The sequence below is a fragment of the Dasypus novemcinctus genome, chromosome 25 (assembly GCF_030445035.2).
Source record: "Dasypus novemcinctus isolate mDasNov1 chromosome 25, mDasNov1.1.hap2, whole genome shotgun sequence".
Lineage (NCBI taxonomy): Eukaryota > Metazoa > Chordata > Mammalia > Cingulata > Dasypodidae > Dasypus > Dasypus novemcinctus.
In genome coordinates, this window is record NC_080697.1 from 24,034,079 (window position 1) to 24,061,111 (window position 27,033).

At 38.5% G+C, this 27,033-nt stretch overlaps 1 protein-coding gene across 16 annotated transcripts in view; it reads left to right on the forward strand.

Annotated features, from left to right (window-relative positions):
• Positions 1–27,033, forward strand: part of ADRA1A (adrenoceptor alpha 1A) — a 117,600-nt gene that overhangs the window by 5,151 nt on the left and 85,416 nt on the right. The window contains exon 3 of one of the 16 annotated variants that reach the window (XM_004460818.5): positions 1,583–3,354. The exons of the other annotated variants lie outside the window; for them this stretch is intronic. Within the exon in view, the coding sequence (XP_004460875.1) occupies positions 1,583–1,746 (164 nt within the window). The 3' untranslated portion in view covers positions 1,747–3,354. Of the gene's footprint in view, positions 1–1,582; positions 3,355–27,033 lie in introns of those variants that run through there. 16 annotated transcript variants of the gene reach the window in all.

Genomic DNA, 27,033 nt, shown 5'->3' on the forward strand with positions numbered 1-27,033 from the left:
AGCATTGTGGTAAGACAGCAGCACTTGGAATCAGTGGGCTGGTTTTAAATCCTAATAAGCGTGGTGTACTAGGAGGGAAATTGAAAACATGTAGTTAAGTGTCCTCTTAGGCCACTCAGTAGGGCAGAAGATGGCTAAACCCACCAGTCTGTGGCTCACAGTTTTATCTTAACACCAAATTAGTAAGAGCCTTATCTTTTCCTGCATTTATCAATGGTATAATAAGTACCAGGTGCTATGTTAGACAGTGAGAATGAAAAAAATTAATAAAATGCATTCCTTTGCCTCAAGAACCTCACAATTTAGTTAAAGAGACAAATTGTGAACAATTATTTCAGGTCTGAGATGGGTGCTCAACCCTTTATAGAAGAGCACATATGACATTGTAGTAGCATGCTCAAGGGACAAATACACTCTTGGGAAGGAGAGATTGCCAGTTTTCTCTAGGCTGCTAGAGAACAGAGGGATTAAGAACTGAAACCACGGGCAGAGATGACTGTGGTAGACAAAGCACCCATGTGCTATCAGAACCTGCCCAGATTAATCGAGTGCCACTCTTCTTCCTCACTGAAGATGCCTTTGCTATGTCATGAGAAAACTTTGTTTCCTTGTTGTCCCCATACTTCCCTCCTTCCCAAGTTCCTCCCAACTAGTGCTGGGCTTGTTCTTGGACTGAGCAGTGTAAGTGCAGTTAGGAATCTGGCTTGCCTGCTCCCAAGTCAAATCTCACTAGGCTATTCGTGTTACCTTTTTGCATCCTATATGTTTGCCTAAAATTCAGAACTTGTTGGGTAGGTGGGTGGGTGTGTATCACATTTGAGGCTGTTATTAACCCTTTAGAACTTGGAATGAATATTTTTAAAAACTACTTTTGATTTAGGAGATGAACAGGGAAACTCTGAAGGGGGTGATTTTCAACAAATGATTGACAATGAAGGGCTAAAAAGGTATTTCACAGGGAGGACCTGGTGCCTGAAATGTGTGGATGGTCTTTGCTAATTTTATCATTTCGTCTAGAACTCACTACATCCCCGAGGCAATGTGCTTAGGTGGAAAACGTGCTGGTTTTGTGGTCAAACCTAGGCTTTCTTTTTCATAAAATAGGAGAAATTGTAAGTGTCAGTTGCCTAGCACAGTGCCTAACACGGTGCAGATGGCAGTAAAGGTTTCTCTTGTTGGAATTCACGTGACTATCAGGAGAAGGATGCTGCTGTGAGGAGTGGGTGCCCTTGGATATCTGAGACCATCTGAAAGAAAGGGCTGCAGGGGAGCAACATTTACTGAACACATAGCTGAAATCTGTAAAAATTGTTCCATTTAAGTATAAAACCTAGCATTATTACTGAATCTAATCCAGTGCTATTACCTCTAAATCAAAGGAGTCAGCGTTGGACTGAGATAAAACTCACTGGGGCATAGCCTGTTTGAGAAGTATATGCCAACAGGACAGGAGACAGCACAGTGGTGGAGTGGAGAGTGCATTCTAGATGTTTGGGGTAGGTAAAGCTGGCCAGTGTTTTGTAGGTGGAAGTAGTGAGGAAGAGAATGATTCACTCATTCATTTGGCAAAATTTATTGACAGACCAAGATGGCAGCGTAAGATGCGCCAGGACACACATCTCCCAAAGAATTTCAAACAACGAGCAACAACTGACAGGGCCAACTTCCTCAGAACTTCAGAAAACAGTTAAGGCTTACAGTAACTGGGCAAGTGTCAAATCCAGAAAACACAGCTTTAAAGAATGATAGATGCTCATAGCACCCTTTCTGGCCCCTTATCCCTACCCCAGTATGAGCTTACCTGCCCTCCCAGTGTGGGTCCCTGATCCTATTCTGGAGGGAGCACAGTGACCCCTGTGAGCATACTGCAGTGTCTGTATGTTGGTGCCAATCTATGGGGTGACAGCCTGCAAAACTGGAGAAGGAAACTCTTTTCTGGCTCACCTTCCCAGAGCTTGCTGCCAGCTTGCAGATGCAGCTTGCAGTCTGCTAAAACAGTATAAAAAACCATTAAATCCAAGTATCCTGGGGCAATGGATTACTTGTGTGTGTGTGTGATTTATTTTTTTTTAATTAATTCTTTTTTTAAAAAGAAGCCTTAGATTACATAAATATTACATAAAAAATATGAGAATTCCCATATACCCTCGCCCCCCACACTTCCCCACATTAGTACCATCTTTCATTGTGTGGTACATTTTTTACAATTGATGAATACATATTGAAGCATTGCTGCTAACCATGGACTATAGTTTACATTGTAGGTTATACTCTGCCCCTCACAATTTTATAGGTTATGACAAAATGTATAATGGTTTGTATCTGTCGTTGCAATGTCATCCAGGACAATTCCAATGTCCCAAAAATGCTCCCACATTACACCTTTTCTTCCCTTTCCCTCCCATCAGAACCTCTGGTGGCCACTGCCTTTATACCAATGATATACTTCCTTTCAGTAATTACTTTCTTTAAGTAATTCAATAGAGGACCTGGGAGGGGAATAAAGTCTATTTCATAGGGAGTAGAGGGGGGATTTGAATTCCTGTAAATGGAATTCCTAAGCCATGAGCAAGCATAAGTCCAGGACAACAGACAGTCTCAAAAAAGGCAGAGAAGAAACTGCATTTCAGTTTGCCTCTGGGCTGATCTTGATTGGAAGGCTAAACTCTGAAGGAGGGCACAAGCCAATGGAGAGGCAATTTACAAAGGTGTTTTTGGTTTTGTTCTGCATTGGTTTGTTTGTTTTCATTAGCTTCTGACTTTCAAAGAAATTTCTGTAGTATCATTTGTTGAACACAAATTTAAGGAGCAGACAGTTCAGGATCTAAATCCCAGAGTTAACACTTCAATATATTAAAATGTACACTGTGCAAGAAAACATTATAAGACACACACAAAAACAGAAATAATGGCCCATCCAAAGGAAAAAGAAAAAAAATCCAGAAACCATCAGAGAAGACCAGACTCTGAATTTACCAGACCAGGAATTTTTAAAAAATTATCCTCAGTATGATCAAGTACATAAAGGAAGACAGGGAAAGGACTAAAGGATATCAGAAAAACAATGAACGAACAATATGAGAATCCGAATTGAGATAGAAATTTTAAAAAGAAACCAAACAAAACTACTGGTATACCACAATAACTGAAATGAAAAATTCCCAGGAGGGTTATAATAGAAATTGGAGCTGGCAGAGAAAAGAATCAGAGAGCTTGAAGACAAGATAATTGAGATGATTCAGGCTGAGGAGCAGAGAAAGAATGAAAAAAAAAAAAAATGAATGCAGCCTAAGCAACCTGTGGGACACCGTCAAGCATACCAATATATACATAATGGGAGTCCTAGAGGGAGAAGAATGAGAGAGAGGGGCAGGAGGCATAGTCAAATAAATAATGACAGAAAACTTCCAAATTTATCAAAAGACTTGAATAATTATTTTCAAGAATCTCAACAAACCCCAAACAGGATAACCTCAAAGAGAACCCTGGCCAGACACATAGTAATCAAACTGTCTACAGACAAGAAAAAGGAGAGAGTTCTAAAATCTACAGAGAAAAGCAAGGAATTAGGTATAAGGGAATCCTGATAAGATTAAGTGCTGATTTCTCATCAGAAACCATGCAGGAAAGAAGGAAGGGTAAAGAAATATTTAAAGTGCTGTAAGAAAATAACTACCAACAAAGAATTTTATATCCAGTGAGATATTCTTTCAAAAATGAGGGAGAGAGTAAGACATTCCCAGATAAGCAAAAGCTGAGCAAGAGTGTTATTCACCGCTAGACCTGCCCTACAAGAAAAGCTAAAAAGTGTTCTTCAGACTGAAATTGTAGTGGCATAAATAAATAAAGACCTCAAGGTAAATATATGGGTAACTTGAGGAATTGGAAAATAAAAATTATATGGAAATAAAACAATGCACTCGTAAATATCCAATGGGTCAAAGTAAGCACAAGGAAAATTAGAAATATCTTTATTTCCACATCTTCTCCAACATTTGTTTTCTTCTGTTTTTGTTTTTTTAAAATAATAACCATACTAGTGGGTGTGAAATGATATGTCATTTTGGTATTTGTTTTCATTTCCCTAATGAGTAATAATGTTGAGCATCTTCTCCTGTGCTTATTGGTCATTTGTATGTCTTCCTTGGAGAAATGTCTAGTCAAGTCTTTTGACCATTTTGTAAAGGAGTATTTGTCTCTTTCTCACTGACTTGGAAGATTTCTCAGGTAATTTTTTAAAAATTTTCTAGTAACAAATATACAACCTAAAAGTTCCCCCTTTTAACCACATTCAAATATAAAATTCCATACTGTTATGTTCACAATGCTGTGCTACCATCACTACCATCCATTAACAAAACTTTTCCATTGTCCCAAATAGAAACTCTGTATATTTTAAGCCTTAAATCCCTATTCCCTGCCTCCGCCCTGCCCTCCAGCAAACTGCATTCTAGATTCTGTCTCTATGAGTTCGTATATTTTAATTTTTTCATGCCAGTGTGTCTCGTATCACTCAACAGGATATCTTCAAGATTTACCCATGTTGTTGCATGTATCAGAACTTCATCACCTTCTTGGTCTGGATAATATTCCACTGTGTGTATATACCATATTTTGTTTACCCATTCACTGGTTAATGGACACTTGGGTTGTTTCCATCTTTTGGCAATTGTGAATAATGCTGCTATGAATGCCAATGGGCAAATTCCTGTTTGAATCCCTGCTTTCAACTCTTTTGAGTACATACCTATGAGTGGGATTGCCAGGTTATATGATAATTCTATTTTTAACTTTCTGAGGATCTCCAAACTGTCTTCCAAAGGGGTTACAGCATTTTACATTCCCACCAGCAGCGGGAAGTGGATTTGGCCCAATGGATAGGGCATCTGCCTACCACATGGGAAGTCCAAGGTTCAAACCCAGGGCCTCCTGACCCATGTGATGAGCTGGCCCATGCACAGTGCTGATGAGCGCAAGGAGTACCCTGCCACGCAGGGGTGTCCCCCACGTCAGGGAGCCCCATGCACAAGGAGTGCGCCCCATAAGGAGAGCCGCCCAGCGCGAAAAAAGTACAGCCTGCCCAGGAATGGTGCCACACACACTGAGAGCTGACGCATCAAGATGATGCAACAAAACGAGACACAGATTCCAGGTCCCCCTGACAAGAATACAAGTGGGCATAGAAGAACACACAGTGAATGGACACAGAGAGCAGACAACTGGGGCAGGGGGGAAAGGGCTGGGCAGAGGAGAGAAATAAAAGAAATTTAAAACAAATCTTTGGCCGTATTGTGAAAGTTGATTTTTGAACTCTTAATTCAATTCCATTGGTCTGTCTGTCTTTACGCCAATACTGTGCTGTTTTGATTACTATGGCTTCATAGTATGTTTTAAAATTGGGCTATGTGAGTCCTCCAACTTCATTCTTTTTTCAAGATGGCTTTGGCTATTTGGGGCCCCTTACCTTTCCATTGAAATTTGGTAATTGACTTTTCTAGTTTTGTAAATAAGGCTAGTGGAATTTTGATTGGCATTGTGTTGAATCCGTAAATCACTTTGGGTGGAATTGATATCTTAACAATATTTAGTCTTCCAATCCATGAACATAGAATGTCCTTCCATTTTGGGGATCTTCTTTGATTTATTTTAGCCATGGTTTGCAAGTTTTCTGTGCACACGTCTTTACATCCTTGGTTAAACTTATTTCTAGATTTTTAATTATTTTCAATGCTATCATAAATTAATTTTTTTCTTGATTTCTTCTTCTGATTGTTTATTATCAGTGTAAAACCATTACTGGCTTTGGGGTGTTGATATTGTACCCTGCCACTTTTCTGAGTTAATTTACTAGCTCTAGGGGCTTTTTTTGTGGATTTTTCCAGACTTTCTGTGTATTGGATCATGTCATCTGCAAACAGGGAAACTTATACTTCTCCCTTTCCAATTTTGATGCCTTTAATTACTTTGTCTGGCTTGATTGTTCTAGATAGAACTTCCAGTACAATGTTGAATAACATTGGTATTGGGGGCATCTTGTCTTATCCCTGATCTTAGAGGGAAAGCCTTTAGTCTTTCACCATTGAGTATGATGTTGACTCTGGGTTGTGCATAGATGCACTTACTTTGGTTGAGAAAGTTTCCTTCTATTCTTGGTTTCTAAATGTCTTTATCAAGAAGCGATACTAGACTTTGTCAAATCCTTTTTCTGCATTAATTGACATGATCATTGTTTTTTTGTCCTTCACTCTGTTAATATGCTTTATTACATTAATTTTCTTATGTTTAACCACTCTTGCCTTAACTCCCTCTTGATCATGGTGTACAATTCTTTTAATATACTATTGAATTCAGTTTGCTGGTTTTTGTTCAGAATTTTTGCATCTATATTCATAAAAGATATTGGTCTGTGATTTTCTTTTCTAGTGGTTTCTTTATCTGGTTTTGCTTTAGGGTAATGTTCCCTCTTCCTCAGTTTTGTGAAAGAGTTTGAATAGGATTGTTATTAATTCTTCTTGGAATGTTTGGGAAAAATTTACCTGTGAAGCTGGGCATTTCTTTATTGGGAGGTTTTGGATTACTGTTTAAATCTCTTTACCAGTTATTGATATATTAAGGTTTTCTATTTCTTTTTGAATCACTGTAGGTAGGTTGTGTGTGTTTCTAGGAATTTGTCCATTTCATCCCAGGTTATCTAATTTATTGTCATATAGTTAGCTGTTCATAGTATACTCTTACAGTCCTTTTTATTTCTGTTAGGTCGGTAATAATGTTCCCTTTTCATTTATGATTTTAGTTATTTGTATCCTCTGTCTCTCTTTTGTCATTTTAGATAAAGGTTTGTCAATTTTATTGATGTTTTAAAAGAAACAATTTTGGTCATTGATTCTCTGTATTGTTTTCTTATTCTCTACTTCATTGATGTCCACTCTAGTCCATATTATTTCTTTCCTTCTGCTAACTTTGGGTTTAGTTTGCTCCTCTTTTTCTAGTTCTTCCAGTTTTGAACTTATGTCTCTGATTTGAAATCTTTCTTCTATTTAATGTAAGCATTTAGAGCTATAAATTGCCCTCTCAGCACTGCTTTTGCTGTATCCCATAAGTTTTGGTATGTTATTATTTTCATATTCATTCACTTCAAGATAATTCCTAATTTCACTTCTGATTCTCTTTTTAATGCTACTGTTGTGTTTGTTTGTTTGTTTGTTTAAGAGTATGGTTGTTTAATTTACACGTATTTGGGGAATTTCCATTTCTTCCTCTGTCATTAATTTCTAGCTGCATTCAATTGTGGTCAGACTTGATACATTATATGATTTCAATATTTTTTAATTTATTGAGACTTGTTTTGTGACTTAAGATATGGTTTGTCTATGTGCACTCAGGAAGAAAGTAAGTATATTCTCTTATTGGGTAAGGTGTATTATTTATATATCTGTTATATCTAGGTGGCTTAGAGTATTGTTCAAGTCTTTTATTTCCTTACTGATCTTCTGTCTGTACATTCTATCTATTTTCAAAAGTGCTATTTTAAAGTCTCCTACTAATAATATAGAACTTATTATATTTTTCCCTTCAAATCTTTCAGTATTTGCCTCATAGATTTGGGGGCTCTGCTGTTAGGTGTATACATGTTAATAATTGTTATGTTTTATTGAATTGGCCCCTTTATCAGTATATCATGATCCTTTTTGTCCATCATAACAGTTTTTGTCTTACAGTCTATTCCATCTGATATTAGTATAGCTACCTCAGCTCTTTTTTGATTACTACTTATATGGACTATTTTTTCCACCCTCTCACTTTCAACCTACTTATGTCTTTAAATTTACAGTGAGTGTATTGTAGACAGGATATAGTTGGGACAAGTTTTGTTTTATTTTGTTTTAAATCCATTTTGGCAATCTCTGCCTTTTTACTGGGGATTTTAATCTATTTACATTTAAAGTATCTCCTGATAATTTAGGACTTTCTTCTGTCATTTTGCTCTTTGGTTTTTGTATGTCATATAACTTTGTGGTCCCTCAATTCTTCTGTTAATGCCTACTTTCATTCATATATATTTTTTCATATTGTACCATATTGAGTCCCTTACCATTTCCATCTGGATATATTTTTCACACAGTTTCCTTGTGATTACCATGAGTTTAGAATTTAACATCCTAAATATAAAACAGTTATATTTTATTTTATATCAGCTTGATTTCAATAGCATACACATGCACTGTCCCTATACCCCTCTGCGAGGTGAGCCAGTGCCCATGCAGTAAGCCAGTGCCTGCGTGGTGAGCTGAGTGCCTGCATAGTGAGCCAAGTATGCACATAGTGAGCCAGTGCCTGCACAAATGAGTTGTGCAGCAAGATGATGATGCAACATAAGAGAGATGAAGGGGAGAGTCAAGGTGAAGCACAGCAGAAACCAGGAACTGAGGTGGTGGAGCTGATAGGGAACCTCTCTCCATATCAGAGGTCCCCAGGATTGAATCCTGGTGGATCCTAGAGGAGAAAAAATGAGAAGAGGAGACCAAAAGAGAAATAGATACAGAAGATCACACAGCGAATGGACACAGACAGCAAAAACAGCAGGGTGGGGGAAGGGGGAGGGAAAGGGGGGAAATAAATAAATCTTTTTTTGAAAAAAAAGCAACAACCATTTTATGACTGGTGATTCTGTGGGTTAGGAATGAGTCAGAGCCTGGTGGGGCTAGCAGTCAGGGTTGGCTGTCAGTCTCGGTGGGCTGTCTTCCTGTGGTGGTCTAGGCCAGCTTAAGTACCACATGGCTGTTCTCTTTCAAGTGAGCAAAGGCAGACATGGCAGACCTTTTAAGAACTAGCTCCAGAACTGACCCAGCATTACTTACACCTTCTTCTGTAGTCAAAGCAAGTCACAAGGTCAGCCTGGATTCTAGAGGGAGAGGAATTAGACTTGTGTCTTGGTAAGGAGCAGCGTACATACAGGAATGAGGAAATTGTTTTGGCCATCTTACAGAAGATCTACCTCCCAAGCATACTAAATAATATTTCCCTTTCATCTGTCAGTTATTTATTGAGGACCTCCCACGTGCTTTGAGTGCACTGAGTGAAAACAGTTGGGGTCCTTGTTTTCCAGGAGGCTTCTAATTTCCAAAGGGTTGGGGAGGGGAGATGGACACCAATCAGATAACGACAGGAAAAACTCTAAATCATGTAAAGTGCTGTGACGAAGGATATGGATAGTGCCTTGAAAACATGCTGTGGATAAGAGTAGCCCCTGGCAGGGAGGTCAGAAAAGGCTTGTTGGGACTCTGGCCTCTGAGCCAAGATCTGTCGGATGTGCAGTTGTTCAGTAGTTTAAAGGGTGGGGTTTAAAGGGAGGAGTGAGGGGTTGGAATGGAATGGACAAAGACTCTCACAGGGCTGGCCTGATGTCTGTGATGATTTTCTAGAAGGCTATTATGGCCAGTGGGATTGGCCAAGGGAAACCCAGTACCAAATGAAGCTGGTGAGGAAGCCACTAGACCAAACAAGCCTTTATAGACATTTTTCAAGTTTTTGTTCTTATCTTAAGATGACCTAAAAGCAAGGATGACATGATCAAGCTTATATTTCAAAATATCAAAGGCTTTGTGAAGAGAAGATTGTGGGTAGACCATTTGGGAGACCTTTACATAGCAGGTGAGCGATTCTGACAAGGATGACCCTTCTAATACACTGTTGATATTGTTTCTCTCCATGAAATACTGCCTAGTTCTGGAATGCCTCATCTGTCATTGCCTCCAGAGCAGATTTACCAGAAAACTCTTTTTGTGATCACAAATATTATAACCAGACTTGGCGCGAAATTAGTTTTAGCTTTTTCCAAAAGACAAATCTGTCAATGAAGATTTGCCACTGTACTCAAAAGAATGTGCAGCAGGCTCAGAAGACAACTACGATGAGTTATAACGATGTTTCAAACCAGACTATAGATAGATAAGTTATTACTTTGAAGGAAAAAACAGATAGTGACACATGCATTCCTGTGTTTTGTTACTTTATAGTTTCATGTTTAGATGTGAGGACACTTTTTTCCAGGCATTTTCCTTGTCTAACAAATTTCCTGATTTTTAACTCTGCTATTTTGTTTGCCAGTTCAACACTCAAGTAATGGTTTCTCATAAAATCACATCGATTTTACAAGTTGAACATCATTTTCGTATTTTTATTAGTCACTTATATTTCTTCTTTGTGAAATTGCCTAGTTGTGCATTTAGGTTATTTTTCATCAAGCTAATATTCTGTTTCCTTTTGATACATTAAAGATAGTAATCACTTCTGGTATGATGTGTACTAGGTTGCCAATTTTCTGTCATGCTGGATTCAAATATGCTGGGAAATTACAGTTTCTTTATTTTCCAAAAACTGACATGATCTTTTTCATGAACTTCCACAGAAACACACACACACACACACACACACACTTAGTTAAGTAAATACTATAAATGAATTTCGAACTGTTCATTCAAGCAGTGTCTTTATATAGCAGTCTCTTTTGGATAACTCTGCCTTTCAAATTTCCTCTCCCACTCCCCAGTGTACTCTACAGTCGTAAACTGGCATCAGGGCTCACCGAACCTAACAGCAGTCAGGGAAATGATGGCTCTTCTGATTGAGTAGATGTGGTAGCCCTTAAGGTTGGAGCTGCCTTCTCCAGTTTCCAGAACGGAAACTAGAACAAAGAGCCCCTTTTGCTCCCACCGTATCTACCTGTTTTTCTGAAATGCCTCTCTCCCTTCCTTGTTGAGAGCAGAGCTCAGAACTCATGCCTGACTGCCTCATTCCTCTATCTCCTTCTCCCCTTTTGCCCCCCACAGTAGATGGGAAAGATTTCCCTCCTTTTTCTGACTGGATGGGACACTCCTTGGTATCATGTCCTCCTCCTTCCCAAGATAGCTTTTGCTGTCTATGAAATAACAATGGCACATGTTGCCACGGGGTGGGGGGGTGGGGGGGAGAGACAGAGAGAGGTGGATTTACCAATAAGAGAATAAAGATGAGGAATATTTTTAAATAATCACAATTGCTTACACACATATAGCATATATTTTCCCATTGAGTTCTGTGCATTTTTATGTTTTTAATATTTTTTAAATTCTTGGGCATCAATTTTTATGTAATCTAATACTTCAATGTTTCTTCATGGATTGTGACATCTCAGGAATGTTTAGAGAGCCCTTCACAGTGAAGGTCAGATAACCTATGTTTTCTCTTTCGTTACTTTCGAGTATCATTTGTAATCTACCTGGAATTTATTTTTGTGCTTTGCTAGGTGATGTCTAATTGTATTTATTTTGAAATATTTAACCAGATATTCTCAAAAGATTTATTGAATCTTTCTCTGTCTTATTTGAAAGACCACTTTGGTTATGTTAAAAAGAATTTTGAATCTATTTTGGGACTCCCACTTCTGTTCCATTATTTGTCTCTCTACTCTAGCATTGATGTCACAATATTTTAATTACTGTGTTTCATAGTACATTTTAATATTTTCTGGTTTAAGGCTCCTGGATGAATATTCCTTTTCAAAATTATCTTGTTTATTCTTGCATGTTTGTTTTTCCAGGAAAACTCTGGGTTCATTTTGTCAAGTTATACTCGCTCTCCCATCGACACCACACACGAATCCTGTCCAGTGTTTATTATAATTTTTAGAGTGTATAGACTAATTTAAGTCTTGTTAAAAATATGCCAAGTTTCTCCAAATATTTCCCTAACCACTTTTAAGCTGTTGTTTAATTGACTGCTTTACTTTTTAATCACACCAAGATCTCCTGGGAAACTGATTCTTAGAATAACACAGTTGGGAAACTCTACTTGGTATTTCAGCATTACATATGATGTTTACTATTGGTTTTAGATCACTATCCTTCATCATATTAAGGAATTATCTTTATATAGCTTACAGAAAAATTTTATCAAGAATTAATTTTTAATTTTATAAAATACTGCTTTATAATGTTTTCCATTGATATTGGATTTGATAAATTTTATTTTCTAATGTTAACCTATCCATTTGTGCTTGGATTAAATTCTACTTAGGTGGAGTTATTCTTTTTATATAACTGTATTATACTATTTAATTACTGATTTGTGTCTATATTTCTATGTGAATAATTCTATTGCACTATTTTATTATGCTATATGTCACATTTTGGTATCAGGTTTATGTAACTTCTTAAAGTGAATTGTGGCACATTATATTTTTTCTATGATTTGTAGCAGTTTAGAAAGCATAAGAATTATGTGTTCCATGAACTTGCCCATAAAACATTTGTGCACAACTCCTTTTATGGATGTAGTTCTTTGAGACTGGTTTCTATTTCTTCCATGCCTGGTGGTCTACTCTGATTGTCAGATTTGATAATCTTTTTTTTTTTATTTTCGATTTTCCTTCCCAGTGAGGTTCAACTTTTTAGTATAGAATTCTACATATAATACTACACTTTCAAAATTTCTTTCCTAGCGAGTTATTCTGTTATGTTTTGGTAGGCAATATTTTCATCAAGTCAGTCTGTATTTCTACTTTTAATATCTCCTTGTCCTATGTATAAAGGAGACAGTTCATTTTGTCATTGTTTGTTGAACTGAAAATAACTGGTATTTTTATCCCCCACTTTTTAAAAAATTATTTTCTAATTTACTGCAGCATGGTCAAAGAATGTGAATGAACTAATTTAGAGTTTATGGAATTTATTAAGGTTTTCTTCATGACTTAATACATGATAAATAATATTTTAATAAATTTAATGTTTGACTGATATATATTAAGTAAACTTTAGTAGTTGTGGTTTTCAGATCTTCTTTATTATTCTTGATTAATATTCATCTACTTTGTCAAAGATTGAGAGATGTGTAGCAAACTTTTCAACTGCTACTGAGTTTCTGCCACTTATTTCTTATGTTTAATAAGTTTTGCTTTATATATGTTGATGCTTTGGAACTTGAGAGATAGAGTCAATAATAACTTCATGTAAGTTATCATTAGGCCCACTTTGACCAATTTGATTTTTCTTGATTTGTACATTTTTAAAATTAATATTATAGTCTTTAATAGATTTTTTTCTCATTTGCCAATATGCCTTTGCCTGTCTTTTTATATAAAACATTTTGTGTTAGCTTGTGTATCATACAACAAATGGATTTTTTCATAATAATCTATGTTTCTAATCTGAATATTTTTCAATAAGAATTGAACTAATTTCCATTTATTATAACTGATATTGAGGTTTGATTTTGTCTTCTTGTGTTCGGCTTTCTGGCTTTATACTTACTTCCTTGTTCTTTGTTTCCTCTCTCTTGCAAAATGGACCAATTGTTTTTTCTTTTTAATTCTACAGTATTTTGGAAAGGTTGTCTCCTGTTTTTAATTCTATTAGAGATTGTTTGAATTTTCCAAAAGCATTTTTAGTCTTTATTTCTCTCTTACCACACCCCTACCATCCATGTAGTTTAGCACACTCATATTTTCCTTTCTCCCTGAAACGCACATATGGGTCTGGGTTAATAAAATCTTGTGCCTCAAATCTAGATTACATATAAATTTTTTGTATTATCTATCCTGTCTTTTATAGCTTTCTATAATTTAATTTAGTAATACTTATTGCCTTTTTATTTATATGATTTGCTCACTCTTCAGCCCTTGATTTTGCTTTATTTAATATATAGAACAAGGGCCAGCAAACTATGGTCCACAACCTGTTTATATAAATAGACTTTTATTGGTGCACAGCCACACCTCATTTGTTTGCATATTGGCTATAGCTATTTTCATGCTATTATGGCAGAGATGATTAGTGTGCTATGGAGAGTGTATGATAGCCCAGAAAGCTTGCTTGCAGTAGTTACTATTAAATTATAGTGCCAATTAAAATTTTACCAATAAAGATATATATATATATAACGCATTTTTAAAGCCCTTACATGCCTAAGTGTAAATACATGAAAGTTAATTTGTCTGGGTATAGAACTCCAGTTGTATATTTTTTTTAAATTTCATGATACTATAGCTCTTTCTCCTTTGTCTCTTGGCATTTGGTGCTTAATAAATAACTGAGACCAACCAGATTATGGTTGTTGTAGTTTTTTTCCAAGTATTTTCTTTTCTTTTTTTTTTTTTAAATATTTATTTATTATTATTATTTTTAATTACATTAAAAAAATATATGAGGTCCCATTCAACCCCACCGCCCCCGCCCCCCACTCCCCCCACAGCAACACTCTCTCCCATCATCGTGATACATCCATTGCACCTGGTAAGTTCATCTCTGAGCATCACTGCACCCCATAGTCAATGGTCCACATCATAGCCCAGACTCTCTCACGTTCCATCCAGTGGGCCCTGGGGGGATCTACAGTGTCCCGTAATTGTCCGTGAAGCACTATCCAGGACAACTCCACGTCCCGAAAACGCCTCCACATCTCATCTCTTCCTCCCGTTCCCCACACCCAGCAGCCCCCATGGCTACCGTTCCCACACCCATTCCACATTTTCTCTGTGGACATTGGATTGGTTGTGTCCATTGCACACCTATGTCAAGTGAGGGCTTAGATTGCACATGGGTACTGGATGCACTCTTCCCGCTTCTAGTTGTAGACACTCTAGGCTCCATGTTGTGGTGGTTGACCTTCTTCAACTCCATGTTAGCTGAGTGGAGTAAGTCCAATAAGTCAAAGTGTAGGAGCTGAAGTCTGTTGAGGCTCTGGGCCTGGGTGTCATATTATCAGTCCAGAGATTCAAATCCCCTACATATATCTTAAACCCAGCACCAACTACAATTCCAATAAAGTAGCATGCAAGTCTTGTGAAAAGAGATCCCCTCTGAGTCCATTTCCATCACGCAGAAACACCAGCTCCAAAGAAGGGCCATCTGTCATGGCAGTGAACCCCTTCTGCCATGACCATAGAACCCGTGGGTCTCTTTATCCCTCAAAAGAACCAATACCTGGGGTTGTATCTACCTTATCTGTCTCTTAGACTCTGTTCAGTTGTACATAGGGGTATTCCTTCTGACAACCTCCAGACTCTTTTTTAGAGACTCACAGCCTTATAATCTCATTTCTCCTTTCCATTTCCCCCTTACATTAGGTCAAACCGCTTCCCGAAGTCATGTTATTATATGTAGACAGGTATATTCTGCTGTTCGCATTGAATCTTTAATTCAAGGTCATTTTCTAGTTGCTTCTTCAGCTGGTATGTGGTAGTGATCCCTCGGTGCAAGGGAGGCTCATCCCCGGGTGTCGTGTCCCACGCTGGGGGGAATGCATCACATCTACACGCTGAGTTTGGCTGTGAGAGTGGCCACATTTGAGTAACATGAAGGCTGTCAGGAGGAAACCCCCAGGCTCAATGCTACTCTAGGCCTTGTTCTTATTGCAGGTGCATAGGCTCAAAAGTGTAGCCATTAGTATCAAGAGCCCACTGTTGGGCCCTCCTTCCTTCCTGGTTCTTGCCGTTGCACCTGGAGGATTGCCGCTGCTCTCCCAGGGCCCACAACAGTGACCCCCCGGCCAGGAGCCCAGTACCCCCCCAGCTGTTGTTTTTAATTGTTTCCACTATGAGTATATATAGACATTACCATATACCCTGGGCATATGCCCTGTATAACTCCCTGTCAACCATATATATCCTGTCAATAACATCCCATATCAGTATTCCTCCGCTGCCATTGTTGAACCACTCTGTGATCCAAAACTTCCCGTAAAGTGAATCCCAACATAATGCCAGCTTCAGAAGAGTCTTAGATCACCAAAATTCATATATACAATATACAGTATTTCCCCAGATCCACCATAAAACCTTTTCCCTTCCACAGCAATAATCTTTTAACTTATTCATATCATATTTCCTGAAACTGATGTACAGATTCCGAAACTATAGTTTTCAAACAAGGTAACATTTGTGCTTACTATGTGGTCCATACTTTAGGTTGTACAGTTTTCTAAATTTTTTAGTTATCCTATGTTTTGTCTTATGGTTTTCATTATTAGTCTGTCGTCCCCTATATGTTTTTGGTGTAATATTAGCTGTTTTATATTCATCCTCGTGTACTCTCACATAACTCCTCTTTTGCCCCCTTATTTACCTTTGTTCCATCCATTGCACGTCCATTTTCCCCTCCCCTTAGGGCCCACAACGCCTGCCAATCTAATGCCCTGGGAGCCGTCCTTTCTCACGAGAGATACAGTTCTCTCTATTCGACGGCATTAGTCTTCCCCAGGATATGGGTCCACCCCACCCAATGGTAGAACCCACCTTGGCAAAATGAGCCTTCAGCTATTCCCTCCGGAGTCCATCCCGCATCAGACCATACCCCCTGAGCGTCCTAACCAGGTAACCCTCCTACTTATACTTTGATACGTTTTACTCAACATTTAGTTCTCAATGAACTTCTGGCACTCTCCCACGTTTGTATGTTGCCCCTCCCTCCCACCTATTTCTTGGACCATATTACCCCTCTTCCCATCCCCAGCCCCCCTCAAACCCAGAAAACCCCACCCAAAGGTAACCCCTTGCCCCCATTTTGTCCCTTCTTTGTGCTCATACTTACCCCCAGCTCATCACAGATTCCACCCCTACAGACATTAACTCACAGCCTTCCTCCACCCCCCGATTTCCAGTAAGCCACTTTGCCAGACTCTAGCTCTCTGAGGCAGTTAACTTATTTCATATCATTGAGGTCATATAGTATTTGTCCTTCAATGCCTGGGTTGCTTCACTCAACATAAGATTCTCAAGGTTCATCCATGTTATCACGTGCGATTGTAGTGTATTGGTTCTTACAGCTGAGTAGTATTCCATTGTGTGTATATACCACATTTTATTGATCCACTCATCTGTTGATGGACTTTTGGATTGATTCCAACTTTTGGCGATGGTGAACAATGCTGCTATGAACATTGGTGTACATATATTGGTTTGTGTCCTTGTTTTCAGATCTGATGGGTATATACCCAGCAGTGGTATTGCTGGGTCATATGGCAAATCTATGGATAATTTTTTGAGAAACTGCCAAACTGTCCTCCAGAATGGTTGGATCCTTCTGCATTCCCACCAGCAATGGATGAGTGTTCCCCTTTCTTCACATCCTCTCCAGCATTTGTATTCTACTGTTTTTTTCATGGCTGCCAATCTTATGGGAGTAAGATGGTATCTCATTGTAGTTTTGATTTGCATTTCCCTGATAGCTAGGGATTTGGAGCATTTTTTCATGTGCTTTTTAGCCATTTGTATTTCTTCTTTGGAGAAGTGTCTGTTTAAATCTTTTTCCCATTTTTTAAATGGGTTGTTTATCTTTTTGTTTTCGAGATATATGAGTTCTTTATATATGCAAGTTATAAGTCTCTTATCAGATATATGGTTGCCAAATATTTTCTCCCATTGTGTGGGTTCCCTTTTTACTTTCTTGACAAACTCCTTTGAGGTGCAGAAGGCTTTAATTTTGAGGTAGTCCCATTTATCTATTTGTTCTTTTGCTGCTCATGCTTTTGGTGTGATATTCATGAAGCCATTTCCTATTACAAGGTCCTGTAGATGTTTCCCTACACTGCTTTCTAAGATCTTTATGGTCTTGGCTCTTATATTTAGGTCTCTGATCCATCTTGAGTTGATCTTTGTATAAGGTGTGAGATGGTAATCCTCTTTCATTCTTCTACATATAGCTATCCAGTTCTCCAGGCACCATTTGTTGAATAGGCCATTCTCTCCCAGTTGTGAGGGTTTGGTGGCTTTATCGAATATTATATGGCTATATATACATGAGGTTCTATATCTGAACTTTCAATTCGATTCCATTGGTCTGTGTGTCTCTCCTTATGCCAGTACCATGCTGTTTTCACTACTGTAGCTTTGTAGTATGTTTTGAAGTCAGGAAGTGTGATTCCTCCTATTTCGTTTTTCTTTTTCAATATGTCTTTGGCTATTCGGGGCCTCTTTCTATTCCAAATAAATTTCATAGTTAGTTTTTCTAGTTCCTTAAAGAAGGCTGTGTTGATTTTTATTGCGATTGCATTGAATGTGTAGATCAGTTTTGGTAGGATAGACATCTTAATAATATTCAGTCTTCCTATCCATGAACAGGGAATATTCTTCCATTTATTTAGGTCTTCTTTGATTTCCTTGAACAATCTTGTATAGTTCTCGATGTATAAGCTTTTTACCTCTTTAGTTAAATTTATTCCTAAGTATTTGATTTTTTTATTTACTATTGTGAATGGTATTTGTTTCTTGATTTCCTCCTGATCTTGCTCATTATTGGTGTATAGAAATGCTACTGATTTTTGCGCATTGATCTTATAACCTGCAACTTTGCTAAACTCATTTATGAGTTCTAGGAGCTTTGTTGTAGATCTCTCAGGGTTTTCTATATATAGGATCATGTCATCTGCAAATAATGAAATTTTGACTTCTTCCCTTCCAATTTGAATGCCTTTTATATCTGGTTCTTGTCTCAGTGCTCGAGCCAGTACTACCAAGACAATGTTAAATAGGAGCAGAGACAATGGGCATCCTTGTCTTGTTCCTGATTTTAGAGGGAAGGATTTCAGGATTTCGCCATTGTAAACAATGTTGGCTTTAGGTTTTTCATATATACTCTTTATCATGTTCAAAAAGTTTCCTTGTATTCCGATCTTTTGGAGTGTTTTTATCAGGAAGGGGTGCTGTATTTTGTCAAATGCCCTTTCTGCATCTATAGATATAATCATGTGGTTTTTTTCTCTCAATCTGTTTATATGGTGTATTACATTGATTGATTTTCTTATGTTGAACCATCCTTGCATACCTGGAATAAATCCCACTTGGTCATGGTGTATAATTCGTTTAATGTGTTGTTGAATACGATTAGCAAGTATTTTGTTAAGTATTTTTGCGTCTAGGTTCATTAGAGAAATTGGTCTGTAATTTTCCTTTCTTGTGGTGTCTTTGTTTGGCTTTGGTACTAGGGTAATGTTGGCATCATAGAAGGAATTAGGCAGTGTTCCTTCTGTTTCGATTTTTTGGAATAGTTTCAACAGGATTGGTGTTAGTTCTTTCCGGAATGTTTTGTAGAATTCACCTGTGAAGCCATCTGGCCCTGGGCTCTTCTTAGTTGGGAGATTTTTAATGACTGATTCTATCTCTTTGCTTGTGATTGGTTTGTTAAGATCATCAATTTCTTCTTTCGTCAGTATGGGCTGCTTATGTATTTCTAGGAATTTGTCCATTTCCTCTAAATTGTCATTTTTGTTGGAATATAGTTTTTCAAAGTATCCTCTTATGATAGTCTTTATTTCTGTGGGGTCAGTGGTGATATCACCTTTCTCATTTCTTATTTTGTGTATTTGCATCTTTTCTCTTTTTTTCTTTGTTAGTCTCGCTAAAGGTTTGTCAATTTTGTTGATCTTCTCAAAAAACCAGCTCTTGGTCTTGTTTATTTTTTCAAGTGCTTTCTTATTTTCTATTTCATTTAGTTCTGCTCTTATCTTTGTTATTTCCTTCCTTCTTCTTCCTGTTGGGTTACTTTGTTGTTGTTTTTCTAATTCCTTCAAATGTGCAGTTAATTCTTCAATTTCTGCTCTTTCTTCTTTTTTGATATATGAATTTATGGCTATAAATTTCCCTCTCAGTACTGCTTTTGCTGCATCCCATAAATTTTGGTATGTTGTGTTATCATTATCATTTGTTTCAAGGTAGTCATTGATTTCTTTTGAGATTTCCTCTTTGACCCACTGTTTTTCTAAGAGTGTGCTGTTTAATTTCCAAATTGTCGTGTGAAGTCTGGTTCTCTGTCCCTTGCAAATTTCCAGCTTGACTCCACTGTGGTCAGAGATATTGTTTTGTATGATTTCGATCTTTCTGAATTCATTAAGCCTTTCTTTGTGGCCTAGCATATGGTCAATCTTGGAGAATGTTCCATGTGCGCTTGAGAAAAATGTATATCCTGCTGTGTTTGGGTGTAATGATCTATATATGTCTATTAGATCCAGCTCTTCTAATATACTGTTCAAATGTTTTGTTTCTTTAGTGATTCTCTTTTGAGATGTTCTGTCCAGAGTTGATAGTGGTGTATTAAAATCCCCCATTATAATTGTAGATGCATCTATTCTTTCACTTAGTTTTTCCAGCGTTTGCCTCACATATTTAGAGGCGCCCTTGTTAGGAGCATAAATATTTATGATTGTTCGATCTTCTTGACAAATTGTCCCTTTCACTAAAATATAGTATCCTTCTTTGTCTCTCACAATTGTTTCGCATTCAAAGTCTATTTTGTCTGATATTAATATAGCTACTCCTGCCTTTTTTTGGTTGTTGTTTGCTTGTATGATTGTTTTCCAGCCATTCACTTTCAACCTCCATGAGTCTCTGGGTCTAAGATGTGTCTCTTGTAGGCAGCATATAGATGGGTCGTATTTCCTTATCCAGTGTCCCAGTCTGAATCTTTTGATAGGTGAGTTTAATCCGTTGACATTCAGTGTTATTACATTTAGAGAGTTATTTATGGTAGCCATATTTTGGTTGGATTTGTGTTTGTTATATTTTGTTTGTATTATTTTATTTTCCCCTTCTATTTTTGTCTTTCTTGTTGCTTTTACACTCTCCTCCATCTCTGACTGTCCTGTTTTTTCCTTTCTTCCTGCAGAATTCCCTTAAGAATTTCTTGAAGGGGAGGTTTCTTGTTGATATACTCTTTCAGTTTCTGTTTATCTGTGAATATTTTGAACTCTCCATCATTTTTGAATGCTAGTTTAGCTGGATAGAGTATTCTTGGTTGGAGATTTTTTTCCTTTAGTACCTTGACTATATCATACCACTGCCTTCTTGCCTCCATCGTTTCAGATGAGAAATCAGCACTTAATCTTATGGAGTTTCCCTTGTATGTGATGGTTTTCTTTTCTCTTGCTGCTTTTAGAATTTTTTCTTTGTCTTGAGCATTGGATAATTTGACAATATATGTCTTGGGGTGGGCCTGTTGGGGTTTATGACCAGTGGAGTGCGCTGTGCTTCTTGGATATGTACATCTGTCTCTTTCAGTAGATTTGGGAAGTTTTCACTCATTATTTCCTGCAACACTCCTTCTGACCCCTTTCCCTTCTCTTCTCCTTCTGGAATGCCTATAATACGTATGTTTGAGCATTTTGCGTTATCATTCAGGTCCCTAAGTCCTATCTGGATTTTTTCTACCTTTTTATTGACCACTTCTACTATCTGTTTGATTTCCAATGCACTGTCTTCCACATCACTAATTCTCTGCTCTGCCTCTTCTAGTCTGCTGATATTTGCTGCGAGTGTATTTTTGATTTCTTGAATTGTGGTGTTCATTTCCATCATATCTGTTATTTTTTTGCGCATGTCTGCAAGTTCCCCTCCAAGTGTTGTCTTCACGCTGTTAACCTCTTTCATTACTTCATCAAATTTGTCGGTGATAAATGTTCTGAGATCTTTCATTGCTTGTGCGAAGTCCTGTCCCCCTTCCTGATTTTCAGTTTGTTGATTGGATTCAGCCATGTTTTCCTGATTACTGGTTTGGTTTGTAGATTTTTGTTGCTGTCTTGTCAACATTTTTTCTTGACGGGTTTAATCAGTTCCTTAGCTTCTTTGTCTAGTCCTGGAGATTAATTAGCTGTTGTTTTTGCGTAAGTGTTATATCTTCTCTTTGTCACTTTGTTCTTCTTATTCCAATTTCTTATTGCTAGTTAAGCTCACTTTAAAGGAAAGTATTAGTGCTGGGGAAAGTCAATTGTGTAAGGAAGGAAAAAGTGTGAAGTAGTATTGGTGATATATGTTTACAAAGCAACAATATGAGTTCTGGGAGGATGGAGGTTAGATCATGTAAATTGTGTAGAGTTATAGTAGTAGGAAAGTACCTATAATGAGGTAGACAACTGAATATGGGAGGAATGTGGTACGTACTAAGAGGCTATTGTTTTCGTGAGAGAGGGAAAGAGAAAAGAAAGGTAATAGTTTCAGGGACGAATACCAGATGGAAAACTAAACAAAGGTATTAGAAATTAAGAGTTAGACACTTTGTGGATCAAAGAAAGGGAGATGGAATATAGGAGAGATAGCAGATGGTGGAGGATATCAAGTTGTAGGGGAAAGGGGATAGTGTAGATAGGCTAAATCTATTCACAGAGAAATGAGGCAATGGAGGGTGAGGAAACCCAGCAAATGTGAGGTATTTCCTGTAGGACCTATTGTATTGTTAAGGTAAAATAGTATAAGAAGAATATTGGGGACAAGAAAGAGAGGATTGAAAAAAAAAAAAGAACAACAAGAACAACAACAAAAATAAAAAATAAAAAAATAAAAAAACAAACAAACAAAAAACCAAAGAACAGAAACCCCGCCGCCAGGCTCGGCTGGGCTCAGCTGGGCTCCGGTCCCCCGCCCGCCGCCCGCCGCGGCTCGGCTGGGCTCGGCTGGGCTCGGCTGGGCTCGGCTTTCCCGCCCGCCCCCCGGCGTGGCGCAGCGCGGCTCGGCTCTCCCGCTCGCGGTCCGGCGCGGCGCGGCTGGGCTTGGCCGAGCTCAGCTGGGCTCCGCCCCTCCGCCCGCCGCAGCTCAGCCAGGCTCGGCCGGACTCGGCTACCCTGGCCGCCGCCCGCCGGGGCTCCGCGCGGTGCTAGCTGCCTCGGCTCCACCTACCCAAGGAGGGAATCCTCCACACGTAGCTGGGATCTCCATGTATATTTCACAGATGGATCCTCTCTGTTACCTTCCCTCCAAATCGATGTCCAGACACCTCCGGACCAGGAAAAATCCCGAAACAGCCGGTCCCAAAGAGTCTCCGACGCCTCCCAGCCAATTCCCCCCAGGAGCTAGTAACCGGGAAGTTCACTCAGCCGCCATCTTGCCTTCCCCTCCTGAAAAGTCCCAATTTATATCTTATAGACCAGTCCTTTCCGTTATCTTCCCACCAAATCGATGTCCAGACACTTCCTGCCCTGAAAAAATCCTGAAAAAGCCTGGTCCCGGAGAACCTCCAGCGGTGCCCAGCTGCCTCTTCCCAGGAGAGACGGCAAGGCAAGCTCACTCAGCCACCATCTTGCCGGAAGTATATCAAGTATTTTCTTTATTTATGTATTTCTTTTTCAGCCAAGATGCTTCTAGATTTTTCTCCCATCAAATTAAAAAATATCCCCTTGGGTATTTCTAGCTATTGCTATCTTTTCATTGATATTGGTCAGTTAGGACAAGCCTGAATGAAGGATATCAGTGGAGACATTGATACTGTCTTGGACCCAGTACACTCTTTGGCTCTGAAGCTATTCTCTTTCTACTGGAATTCACAATAGCCATATTTTGGATCTCTTATATTTATCCTTTCTTTTCCTTTACTCTCATATTAGTCATCTCTTCATGATTTTCTTCTGACTTCCATTCAAATTTCTCATGCTCATGTTCTATTTCACTTAGTTTGGATTAATTTTTTTTATTTTGTACTGAATTTTTTTCTTTTTTTAATATTTTTTTATTTATTTTAAAAAGATACATAGATTACAGAAAATGTTACATTATCTGCACTCTTTTTTCTTGACAGATGGTTCCATCTTCACAATTGTCTATACTCATTTTATAAACCCCATAGTCTTGTTTCAATAAAACTTAAGAGACTTTAAGGTGAACATTTGCTCTGATTTTCCATTCACTCTCCTCTCCAGAAGAGCTGAGTCTTTTCAGATGAACAGTAATTTTTCTCCTTTTGTTTGACCTTACAGAGAAAGATCTAGTATTAAAATTAGAAAAGGGCTCTGTTAAAAACTCTTCGAATTTGGGGTTTTCCCTATTCAAATCTTTCAGATCCAGATCAAGGGGAGAAAGAAAAGAATTGCCTTTGTTATGATTTGAATCTGCAGGAGTGCAGGTCTATTACTGTTTGGGCACAGGGAAGGCGACTGAACTAGAGGCAGCCAAGACAAAGAGTTTCACTTTTGCCTAGAAAGGCTTTTTGTCCTGATTGCTTGGCACAGCAGGTGCAGTGACTTCTCATCTGATTGGCCTGATTCTGCCATCCATGTCCCTTTACTTGTCTCTTGACCTTGCCTGGGAAAGCCAAGGGTCCTTGCCCTCTTTGTGAATCTCAACATTAATACACTTCTCCGATACTTGAGGACAACTGACGATTGTCTTTGAAAAGCCAGAGCAGGTCTGTCTCCAGCTCCAATTATTCTAAGCCCTGGAGGATGTTACTGAGAAGTGACTGGGGCCATTTACCTTTATCCCCTTTTCTTGAGTTGAACTGCGCAGTCATCAGTCCTTCACTCAGTTTGGTCCTAACTGAACGTTGGTTTCCAGAAATTTCTCAGAAGTTCAAGCTTAGGGATGTTGCCCTTCCCTAGTGTTTTTCACAGTCATGTAAGATTTGACTGATTAGTAGATTCTTTTAGGTTTATTGAAAATTTAGGAAGGGGATGAGGAACTTCAGCTTGATCTGGAAGTCGCTACCTCAGCTTAGGCTCCTTTTCACAATGATACCAAAGTGTGAAGTGAAAAATAGCAATAATCTAAAATATGATCATTTCCTTTGAGGGGTTTGTGATTCAAAATGAAGTATTCCTTCCCCTCATCAGACAAAGTTTGCCTTTTAACCAAGTTACAAGAAGATATGCCTGGCTTTCTGCATAGTTCATTGTGTCCCTGATCACAAGAGGATTAGGTGAAATCCTGTGAAGAGTTTAACAAATCTCTTCCTAGGAAAAAGAAATGCAGTACTTCATATATCTGGGGATATATGGTATTTGTAGTATGCTAGACACTTGGTGAATCTAAGCTACTTTCCAGAACAAGCCTGTAAGATAGAAATTGCTAAGCTCATGTCAGAGATGAAGAAACTGACGGAACTGCTTGAAGGAGCAGAAAGGGGCCTGGCTACGAGTTTCAAAACCTAGGATTAAACCAGGTTCTGCCTCTACCTTCTGGACTTCTGTTTCCTCATCTATAAAAAGAAGGACTCTGATTGGTTCAGTAGCTTGCAGACTTCTTAGCCCAGAACTCTTTGTTCAAAGTCATAGTTAGATGCCCAAGATATAAAATGGACAAACGTGGCACAGCTCCTGTGGAAGCAGCCGGGGAACCATGAGTCCTGGACACCCAGCCGTCCCCATCCCGCGGCAGAGGCTGCCAAAAGGGATCCGCGGTACAGGCTGCCCTCAGTGCTAACGGAATCGGATTTGGGCTCATTAAACCATATCAGAAGATGTTCCAGAAGTAGTTTGATTTGCGTTTTCAAAGGAGAAAGAGGGAAAGTTGACAAAGGGCACACTGGCTGTCATTATTCTGGAATGCTGGCAGAGCAGTAGTCTTTGCCCAAAAAGGGTTTAAAAAGGGAACATTACACTCTCATTTTTTGTGTGTGTGCTATCCACATTTAGCTTATTGCTGGGCATTTAGTTGCCAGTTAGAAGCCTGCTGTTTCTAAATTAACCATATAGTTTGATCCCTTAAAATGAGAAGTGTTCTTGAAGTTTACCTGCAACCAGTAACCCTGTTGCTTTTTTATATGGTTTCAATCATTAGGAAATAAAAAAAAGACAATCTCAGAAATGGATTTTTTTAAAAAGAAAACTCTAGGGGGAGGGAACAAAATCCCAGAATAGCAAACTATTCCTAAAGAATTTATGCCAGTAGGTCTTAGCTAAGGACAATCTGGCAATGTCTGGAGACCTTATTGGTTGTCGCATTTGGGCATCTAGTGGGTAGAGGACAGGGATGTGGCTAAACACCCTATATTTCACAAGACAGTTCCCCATGACAGAATTACCCAGCCCAAAACGGCCTTAGTGCCACTGTTGAGTTTATACTGTAGGAATTTATACTCTAGGAATTCTTAAAATTCATGGAAATACTTTAGAAACTCGACGTTTAAAACAGAACGTGAATTTTTATTATTACTCAATTTTTTTTGCTTTGTTTCTAACAACTTGCCTAGTGATTCTGAAAACCTGTCCAGATGCCTTGTGTTAGTAGTTGGCTACCCACTACTTCTTACAGTTCCAAAGCCTTAAAGGAAATTGTGATTTTTATTTTCAAAAAGACTACCTCTTATAAAAATAAAAAACAAAACTACCTGAAATAGTACTGGCACACAATTCCTTCGGAATTATAAAGTGAACTTTGGCAGTGACAAGTTGGGAGCACATCTGAGCCTCTTTTCATAAATGAGGAGAAACAAGAGGTAAGCTCTGCCACAAACTCAAGATCCTCCATAGATCTGTGGGTGGGAAACCAAAGGAAGGAAAATAAAACTAGATGCCTTAAGGGTTGGGATGGCATGGAATGAGAAAGGGGGCACAAGGATGGGAGTTGGGTGGTAGTGATTATGTGGGGATTAGGGGCAGTTGGAGGTGGGGCTTGAAGTCAGAGAGTATATCAGCTTGATCTCTCCTTTTGTCCTTCAGTCTCCCCCACTTTCCTTCCACTGGACCATTCCTTTTGATTTATTTTATCTTGGATTTTCCCTTATTATGGGCTGATACTAAATGTGTTATTTCATGGAATCCTTGTGAGCATTTGATGCCATAGGTACTCATTTCAGAGATGAGGAAATTGTGGCAGAGGGTAGTTAAGTAACTTTCCCAAGGTCATGCAGTAAGTAAGTGATGAGGAGGAGTTGGAACCAGCTTTTCTCTGATATGAAATCATATGTTCTTGATGTCCTCTCTGTTCTCAGGCCAGCACAAAAAGTCAGCCAGTCTGTTCTTGCTATCATGACTGGTTTGGCTACAGCTGTGATAATGCCCACATAAGGATGTGTTTGCTCTCTATAACTATAAATCTCTTGTTACTGAGATGTGGAAAAGTGGTTATGGGGAAATATCAAAAATAACACCTCCTGGTGTCAACCCAGCCTCCATGGGGGACAAAATGCTTAGCAACTCTTTCAAAGTATCCAAGACAAAGCTTGACCTTTAAACAGTTTCTCCATTTAGAGTTAAATTTGTCTATAGCAAATATGGTTTGAATAAATCAAGACCTCCTCTTTTAGCTATTTAACTGAGAAGGTAATATTTTTTCAGTCTGATTTAAAATTTTTCCTTTGCCAAATT